The sequence below is a fragment of the Atta cephalotes genome (genome assembly GCF_000143395.1).
Source record: "Atta cephalotes unplaced genomic scaffold scaffold00019, whole genome shotgun sequence".
In the NCBI taxonomy this organism is placed as follows: domain Eukaryota; kingdom Metazoa; phylum Arthropoda; class Insecta; order Hymenoptera; family Formicidae; genus Atta; species Atta cephalotes.
Genome location: NW_012130083.1, coordinates 2094633 through 2105037, shown reverse-complemented (window position 1 = coordinate 2105037; position 10405 = coordinate 2094633). Strand labels below are relative to the sequence as shown.

The 10405-nt window shown below is 40.7% G+C and overlaps 1 protein-coding gene across 1 annotated transcript in view; it reads right to left on the bottom strand.

The window, feature by feature from the left end:
- Window positions 1-9548, bottom strand: part of LOC105619021 (COUP transcription factor 2) — a 140939-nt gene extending 131391 nt beyond the window's left edge. Inside the window, exon 1 of the mRNA XM_012200548.1 lies at window positions 9164-9548. Within this exon, the coding sequence (XP_012055938.1) occupies window positions 9164-9515 (352 nt within the window). The 5' untranslated portion in view covers window positions 9516-9548. The remainder of the gene's footprint in view (window positions 1-9163) is intronic.
- Window positions 9549-10405: the final 857 nt, after the last annotated feature.

Below are 10405 nucleotides of genomic sequence, written 5' to 3'. Positions count from 1 at the left end.
TTCTCTCTCTCTCTCTCTCTCTCTCTCTCTCTCTCTCTCTCGCTCTCGCTCTCTCTCTCCGTCCATCTGGAACATCTAATCTCAAGCGATAGCCGAGGATCCGTCTGAAGGGGGCATCGCGTATCGTTTGGATTGTTCGGAATAGCCGATGAACGGACGGTTTAATTTACAGCGTATTCTCAGATCCTTAGTCTTTTACGCGATTGAGTGTCCAGCATTCACAAGGACGTTTCTCTAGATATATAGAGACCAGTAAGACCATTCGAAATCGGACACACGCGTTCGAACAGGTCGAACTGGTCTCGGAGCGTTAACGCCTTCGGTCGTTCGGGGCGTTGTTTCGGGCCGGCGAAATAATACCCGACGGGACATTTAACGCGGTTGAAGGTGCCGGCGAAGGGTTCGCATTATCCACGGTCAGTTGACCGACGACCAGTTTTTCCGACCGCGAGGACAACGCCCGAGGTCTTTCCCAGGACCCTGCCGCGCCGCGCCGGCGTGTTCATCCACATGATCCCCAGGAAACCTCCTTGGAACACGTTTGCGACTATCTGTTAAGGAGAAGATCAAAGGATATAGCGGAGCGAGAGAGAAAGTAAGAATTGATAATCGTCAATCGGACGAAGCTGAGAAGAGAAAGGGAGAGATGCAGAAGGAAGATCTTCGACGCGAAGGGGACGCAAAAGGGTATCCGGTTTTGGAATCGGGCCGTTGTGTCCCGGGACCGAACCGGACCGGACTAGACAGTCTTCGCGGGATCATTAATCAAAATATTTACGCATAGGGACGTGCGAGCGTCCGGAGTCGCTCTGACACTCCGTTTTATCGATTATCCGATGTCACGTTCCATACGGTATTTTCGGTATTCAAGGGGTTCTACACGGTTGCCCGTTAGTCCTAGCATGAAAGGAGAAAGAGTATTAAAAGAATAAAAGAAGTTCGTCTTGTCAAACGACGATCTCGACGTCGAGCATCACGATCTTTGATAATTTATACCTCACAGCGTGTAAACATGCATACGTTTTTCATTCTCCTGCCACCTCTCCCTTACGATCTCCCTAACGCTGACGGTGGATCATCCTCGTCATTTTCGATTCCTCGACGATTGTACCGTGACGCTCGTATCGGCGAGGCTCCTCTTTGGATACATTGGCTCGCGGTCTTGCTCGGGGCCTCGTAAAAGTCATAATTTATAGCCGATACAGCATAATGACTTGGCCACCGCTTTAATTATAACTCATTCCCATCATCTACGGAAACAACCGTGCATTCAATCGCCACGAGTATTTCGCAGGGCTTCTATTTTCATTTCAATGGATTGATATTCTGCCTATCTTTATCGCATTTTTAAGAATTTAATAAACTCCACTAATAATTAAAATAAATAATTTTTCTAAACAGAAGATTTGTACAAATTAAGTTTAACACTCATATTCCCGATCCAGTTATGTAATTTTATACATTACAATTTATTCTTTAATTTAAACTTATCAATTTTTGTCTGTCTGTCATTTAACTTTAATGAATTAAAAACAAATTTTAATGAAAAAGATGTTATTATAAAATATTATATAATTTCGTTTGTATTATTCTGATATTATTAAGTCATTTTTTATTTTTATATAATTACACGATAATAACATCGTACATAAACTATTATTTATTAGCTTGTAAATAAATTAAGCTTGTTTAATATTTTTTGACTAAACAATCTTAAATACAATCGTCTCAAGTATTTTCAATGTAAATTTAAAACCAACATTTAAAAATCTAAAATTTAAAAAGAAATTTGATTACACATATTTCTGCTGCACGACATTACTTTAAGCACTTTATAGTTCTTCAACTACTGTTTGCTCTCAACGTCGCTGTTGCACCTGTTACTCATGGAATCTCGCGACTATCTTATTCCGGCACGCATAACTGGTGTAATGCGTGCCGATCGACATACGGTGCTTATGTAATCAGCATGATGTCACGGAAAATGCATTAACGAGCGAGTCCGACGCAAGAAGTTGTGCAGATTGTCGTCATTCGATTCCTCGATCGCTCGTGATCGCATTTAGCGCATCGACGCGTACCAAAACCAAACGACCGTCATCGCCGATGCTTCTCATTGGAAAGAAATCGATGGAACGCGCCGCCGATGCACCGTTTTGCATTGGACGTTCATTGGCGTAATCGGCATGATTGTCGGCGATCGCTTTATTACGTCGGCGGGTTGATTTTGATGTCAAGCGATGTCAAACGGTTGCAAGTTATCATCAATTTGCCCGGTCGATCGCGACGAGTCTGACGACAAACGCGTCGAATGGGAAAAATTACTCGTATCTCTCGACATACACACAACATTCGAATAAACCTAATCGTCATAAATTCTTTCTTATACAAACAACTTTTGATTGCAATTATAATTGATATGTTAACACGATTTTTATAAAGCTCTACAAAATAATCTTATGAAAATAATTTGTCACTTTTGACCTGAATATGAATGTGACTCCTATCACGGATAAACTTCTTCATTCGTTTATTTCCGAGATCTTTCTTCATCCTCATGCAGTCACCCTTGCCAGCGCAATCAAACCCCATTTCACGGTGAGGGTAGAAAGGCCGACGTGAGTATAAACGTACGCGCGTTGCCTCCTACGCGGGACAAGGGAGAGAATTCGCGGTGTTCCGGGCAATTAAGATTACCGCGAACAGAAATTATCACCGGATTAACCGTGTTATTACGGCACCGCTAATGCTACGGATAGGCGCAAGAGCCTCGACAATAGTAAATATCGTTACCGCGGTTGTAATGGTTACACCGGGGAGAGAATGACTCGCCGCTGTAACTCGAGAGCTCAATTAAGGGTCCAACTCTTAACTCGGTTCGGCCCTCGCTTCCACCATGACGTCGACCATATCATACGTTAATTTGTTCCGGTATCATTACATCATTTCCCGTATTTCTGTAATAGATAGCAGACGCGCTTATTATCACTTTTCTATCATCCAGATTCTTTTACGCGATAAGCTGGCTTCTCGCTTAAGCGTAGCGTGAACAAGATATTTCTACATAATTCTTTTATTTATGTATCTTAATTCCGTTTCATTCAATTTTATTTCTTGCACACGCAAATTAGTACTAAGTAGTATCTAAGTAATAATTGAAGAACATGTAATCTTTCTTTGACATTCACAATTTGTATTTATAAATCAATAAATGTCTTTAGACTTTTAATTTTAATTTTTTTTATTTTTAAATTTTTTATCTTACGCTTTTTAATATTCTTTTTTTTTATTCTACTTTTTAAATCTAAATCGCTGAAATTCAATTGAAAAGGAAAGGAATTATATAATTAACAACCGATATTTGCATGTCAGATCCAATTCATATACGTTAAATTTGTACATTAAAGCAAGATTAGCTAGTTTATCCAGGGATTCCACGTTTTATTGATTTTTTAGTTGAATTTCACTGATTATCAGTGAATTCACTGATTATCAATGGCATAATGGGACGTCAATGATTATTCACTGATTCAGATTTATAGAGTATATACTTTAATATATATACTTTAATTTTATATATATTGAGTGAGAGAGAGAGAGAGAGAGAGAGAGAGAGAGAGAGAGAGAGTACAATGAAAAAGAGTATAATTTATAATGACACGTTTCAAAACGAAATGTTTTCATTCATTCATTTAATAAACAACAAAAGACAGATAACAAAAAGACGTATATCACAAAAGAACAAAAGAATCCTTTGATAGGTCGTGTGTAAGTTCACGAGAAGATCGGCGGATGCACGAAGACGATCATTTCACTCCGAGGAATTCCGGCGGGCCATATCGGGTGCATTGCATGGCGAGTAATTAGAGAAGCTCCGGGTTCATTAGGATATCTGGTCGTATCTTGGCGACAGTTTCCGCCACGCGACCGACCGACGGCAGTAACGGCCATAGTAAGTGGATGCAGAAATCAGGCGAATACACTCCTCTTCAAACTTTACAGAAACAAATGAAAACTCGTCTAATATATTAGACTATCATTAAATGTTCCACTTTACAATAAAACAAATAATATGGCGTTACATTTTCATAATCATAGTTGTATGAGTTGCTAAAACGAACTGAATAAACATCGTTAAAAAATCCAACTTTCTTGATAAAATCAATGTCCTATTTTTAGATATTATAAATAAATCAAATATTTAACTCTTTAATTATTAAAAATAAAATTAAATAATAATGAAATACATGTAATAAATTGTCTTCAAATTGATAGGTATTATTTTTTTATTAAATTACGCATGAAAAGCGTGTCAAGCGTGCTCTTAGATTATTTCTCTTTCGTAAAAAATATGATCAATTCATTACAAGGTTGCAGATTAATAGCCAGTACTGTAACTAACTCGTTCATCGAATAAAGTCAGCCGGTTCTTCCGGCAGACCTAACCGTCAATTATCTCGCATGGCGAGAACGGGCCCTTCGGGAAACGCGACGCGGCCGGCTGGTTGCAGCCCCGCGGATGCATTTCCGCGTAGTCCGAGCGCGATGGTGGTCGACCGACATCTGGCTGACGTGGCCGGGGCAATTCGTGAAATTCGTCGTTACACGGTGCACAGATTACGCGTGGTTTAACCGAGCCGCCGGAAACGGTTTACACATTGTACACGGAAGCAATTATCGCAAGCGCACGCTGCTGTAATCGAATCGAGCGACGCGCCGACATGCTTTAATTGCCCGACAGCTTCACTCATCCCTGCGATTAATTCGGGATTTTTCTAAGTGTCGAATAGATCTGTAAATTATATAATGCGAAGGGCAACGTAATAATTTATATAAAGTTATAAAACACGCGGTTTCGTATTTGTGTTTCTAAATAGATTAGACATGGTACATGTAGACATAAAATGACAATGATGAAGTACCTTGCATTTTGTCGCATTCGAAAGTCATGTTTTAATGCTAAATCAATGTAAGTATCTCGATATTATGTGATTATCATTGTATTATTAGAACGAGAAATGTCAATGGCATTCCGTGACTCGAAGAGATAAGAGGATATATATATATATATATATATATATATATACATATATATATATATATACTTTATTTTTTAATAAAACTTAAAACTGAGCAATAAAAAAAGCAAGTGCACATTTAAAGCTCTTGTTCGCTATATGCATAAAAAAGAAGCACACATAAAATCTTCTTTAGACAATAAAAAGATATCAATTATAATAAATTATACTAAATCAATTATACTAAATTGCTTCAATAATATACATGAAATGTATATTGAAATCTATCAGAGTAATATCAACTTTTAAATTTTATGGAAATTATTATAATCAAGCCTCAGACGGTCATATTCAATATCATTATTTTCCGTTTGACTACAATTTACGAAAGCAATTGTTCCCACATTATTTTGCTCTAAGGCATTTTATGGACATCGGCAATCTCAGTACCGATCAACCGAAGTAAAGTACTTTTTCAATCTGTTCGAATCGATCGGAGTTCGCCGTCGAGCAGACCTATCCATCTGTCTGTCTCGTCTTCGCTCGCTCGGTCGGAATTCTACGCTTCAGTATCCCATGATTTCCACGTGATATCCACGCGTGTTACGTGCTAGATCCCACGCACGGTCTCGTCTCCGTCGAGGGCAATACACCGAGTGAACCTAACGAGATTTCAATAGCCTGATCCTTGCTGTCGGTTACCGCAAATAGGCTCGATCCTGCGGTAACGTCTAGCGAACGATGAATGCTAAGCATAGAAATGCGGAAATACTTCGTAGCGAGAGGGATAATGTGCGGTAAATAGAAGAATGTTATGAACTCACATGAGATACTCGCGCACTGCTATACTTGTCGGTCCGGCACGCGGTATCCCTCGAGAGGTCACAAAAGCAGAATGTACCGTTTTAACACGCCCGGTAAAAATAATTTTGACTAAGCGAAGAGGATAATATATTCTCTGTCTTAATAAAGGACAGATATCATCTAATTATCGTCTCAGCTATGAGACCAGCTATGAGAATAGCTGGTTACAAAATTAATTTACGTCAAAATGATTAATTTGAAACGTTTCAGAACGAGATCGTTTATAAATTTTAAATTGTGTTTCAGCACAGAAACACACGTGTACAAAGATTCCAAGCTACACAACGAATCTAATATTTTTCACGTAGATCATTAATATAATTTCTTGCTGGTAGCTATCACGATAATGACTCGTTATTTCGAAGAGTAAGTAATTAACCGTAAGTAATTAACATTTCATATATTTACCTACAAAAATTTTTTGACAGGAGTGTCAACGAATTGTCGTGTTGCAAGTGCATCCGTATATAAAACATTGATTTTTAATTTATGCACGCAATTTAATTCATACATGCGAGACTTATCGCTCAAGCGTTAATTTACGATTAGTTTTCACGAATTTCACTATGGCTTCGAGGCATCGAGTAGAATCGAAAATAAGAAGGGTGAAAAGAAGGAGGAACCGCAGATAGCTGAGTGTCATTAATCAAGGCCCTCAAATGCACTAAATCACCCGCGAGATATAAATTACCGCGGGCAATCTGGTATCAATAAGGCGTAATTCGGGATAATAGGGCGTGCGAGAGAGGGCGGACGTGCGAGAGGATATATAACTCCTGATTTCCGAGGGTGCTGTAGATTTCGATTAACCCGAGTCCATCCGCCTGTCCGAGCCGAGTCGCGACATTTCTCTTCGTTACACTCCTCTCGTCTCTCGAGCCTTCGATCCTTCGCCTTCGTATAAATGATTTAACGGACGCGCGCGCACGCATTACAATCCAACTATTCTCCGTTGCAAATGTGAAAGCGACTATCACGGTGTGTAAGAAAACGTCAAGATAACGAAAGCTAACGCAGATGTCTGGTCAATCACTCTTACGCTCTTCAGCGAAAATAAAATGTAAAATATGCATTAATGGATTTTAATATTTTTATGGATTTAAGAATGATTATCATTTTATCAAAAGATGAGAGTCATGTCATTTCATTAAGTTATAATCTTCAAAATCAAAATATCATTAATCTATCTTCTTATTAAGTCGTGTGAAGGAGATTCAGTGTTATTAAAATATTAATCCGGATTTTATCTAAAGAAAGAAGAACTGTTATCGTTACCGTAGAGTAAATGAATCCTATTTCCGCTTACTCATGCATCTATTTTCAAAAAGATAAAGCATAGTCTGATTTAAACAGTAGTGATCGTAAACAGTATTAATGCTGTTAGTGCTATTAAATAACTATAAAAACTTAATATTCAATCTTATTTTTTAGTTTTAATAATTGTTCTTGTGGTTTAACGGCGATTTAAAAAGAGCACAGAACTCAATTCGATATATATATATATATTCATGTAAAAAAAAAGAAACGCATAAGGCAATAATATCCAAATCAAAGTACAGATCGTCCGAAGCTCTTCCCTTGTATCGACAAATCGCGAGATTCGTCGGTACGATACGACAAGCGGCGCGGCGCAGCGCGGCTAATTAGTTATCCTCGATACATCTGGCCGATGGATAATTAGCCGCTACGGTTTATATGTGCGATAACTCGCCGCTCGCGCGCGCGCGCGCGCGCGCACGTTCTCGATGACCCGCTGGGATTTGTTTCCGCCCGTGAAAACAATTTGTTTCTCATTCCATCGGAACCGAACCCCGTCATCATCGGCGCCAGAATGGGATAAACCCTTCCCTCTCGCGCCCGCTTCTCCCTTTCGACGTCTGTCCTCGTTCCTCCCGCTTCATTTCCACGGCCCTATTACATCGTTATTAGGCTCGTAACAGACGTGTAAGCGTTCCGGGGAACACCCCACTGGGTTATTAATGGTGACTCTTTGTTTTTTCATACTCTCCACGCCCGATAGCCACGGTGTACTCTTTTTCTCTTCTTCTCTTTTTTCTCCCTCCCCCCCCCCTCCCTTCCCTCCCCCTCTCACTCTCTCTCCGTCCTGTTCACTACCTTCTTCTATCATTTGTAACGGTCTCTTTCTTCCTCTCATTAATTCAAGATATTTCGCCGTTTCTTTCCCCCTTTATCTTCCCGTTTCCGTTTCTCACTCTTTCACATCTTGAATAAATTAATGTAAACGTGAGTACTAAAGTAGGTGTCAGGTATTCTGATGCGAATGAGCCTCTGCCTCGCGCGGTGACAAATTGGTACAAACAGGTAAGGGGATACCTATCGCGCCCCATGATATTCACGAGAGAGAACAATCGTTGAAAGGGCGTGCACGCGCTCCTCAACATGAGAGAAAAAAAGAAGGGCTTAGCGAGAACCTACCTACGCGGCGGTAGAGATTTCGATAGTTGTCTTATTCTTGCTATACGGTTGTTTCAGCGCGCGTGCTACCGTTCGTGTCGCCTGTCGTGAAATCTCCCATGAAATCTTTTCGACGAGATCTCAGATCTCAGGTCTCGATCGTGGACAAAACACTTATTCGCTTTTATGACTGTCGTGCGTTTCTTGTCTAAAGTTCTAGACTCTCGATTAGAAGCTATTTTTTTACGTGTAAAAAAGATTATTTAGAAGAAAGAAAATCTATTAATTCAGTTCATCGATAAGATTTCTTGAAACAGAATATGCACAATCGATGAATAATGAGAAGATGACAAGCGAGTAGAATCTAATAAATAAATCGACTTCTTAAAGACGAAATCGATTACTTCATGACAATTCTTTTATTTAATTTTAATGAAGTGAATTCTTTAAAGAAGAGAATTTTAAATATGAGAATTCTATATATTATATACATTAATTATGAGAAATAAAAGTAAGTACTTTTGATGTACTCTTATAGTTATATATATCTTTCTCAATATATGCGAATCCCTAATGTCGAACTAAATTTAATCCTTGATACCGTTTCTCTCTTGTTTATTTATCATTTCAATCTATAAGAAACTAAAATATCGTCACGATTTGCTCAATCCTGCACTCATCGACTATAAATCCGCTTATTATCTATCACACTAACGATCAGTGTGATCGTTAGAGATATATCTAACAATTGCATTAGTCTCTGTGGTTGCTAAATATGTCACTAATAAATATCCTAATCATCACGCAACTACAAGGGCATTTTTGATGCACTTTTTCAAGCGGAGAGAACACTGTGAGCGACTCACCTTCGCAAGTGAATTGTCCGTAATGTTTGCCGCTGCTTTTATCTCCGCAGACGACGCACTCGATGTTCGGTGATTTATCCGTTTGCGAGCTGCCGGACTGCGAGCTGTTGGCTTGGCTGCCGGGGGTAGTGCTAGGTGGCAAGGGATCCCTTGAGGTCAGGACCGAGCCGGCAGGCACCAGACAGGTGATGTCTTCTGGCGTAGCCGAGGGCGTCAGATGCGCGGGCGGCATCGGCGGCGGCGGGCCTACCTGAAGGGGTCCGCCGCCGCCACCACCGCCGCCGCCGGCTGCGCCCAGGGCGGCCCCGGGGTCCCGCGAGGCCCAGGAGGGCGGCGGCGCGACCAACGCCATCGAGGCGGTGGTGCCGCGCGCCGGGAACCCCAGCTCCAACGTGGTGGTGAACTCGGGGTGGTGATGTCCGGCTGGCACCCGACCAGGGAACAACGTCGCCGTCGCGGCCGGGTAAACCACCCCGGCAGTCGCCAGGGCGTCCGCGCCTACCGTCCCGCCTCGAACCACCCTGCCGGTTTCCTATCCGTAAGACGCGATTAGGCCAACAACGACGACGGAGCCGATTATGAATTCTCGATCAGCTCAGCTCGAATGATTCCTCGAATTGAATCAATCTATATTTTGGAAGATGTGAAATCCTGGTACAAGCAATGTCCTCGGAAAATCTGCACGTTGATCACTATGACATATATATTGATGATCGCTGTTAGAAATCACGTTTCTTCACTCACTTCTTCACTGTCCTGAATTTTCCGCTAAATAACGCATAATTGCGAAACAAACTGTACAAGTGATGTTCAACGCCTATCATACTTGCAGAGAATTATGAATGAACCAACGCGTGTGTTCTTCAATTCAAATGCAATTGTGTTGATACTTGTCCAGGATATCAAAGTCAAAGCTTCATCCTTTAACAATAGAGAATCGAAGTTCTGTTCGATTCTTCGGAAAATATCGTACTTAAGTAAAGATCTCACGGTGCCAAATCAACTTTGCTATTAATCGTAGATTACTCGCGCTGCAATAATCACAATGTCATCCTGCGAAAACTCCCGATAAAGGTGTTTGAACAATAATCGCGAATGATGTCAAATAGTAACTCAACCCTCACACTCCGTCATGCACTCAGAGGCACTTCACTTTTTTTCACGTATACATCGATTTTTCGACGAGAAAGGTCTCGCGTTTACGACACCGACACTCGCACCGACACCGACCGAAATATTCCG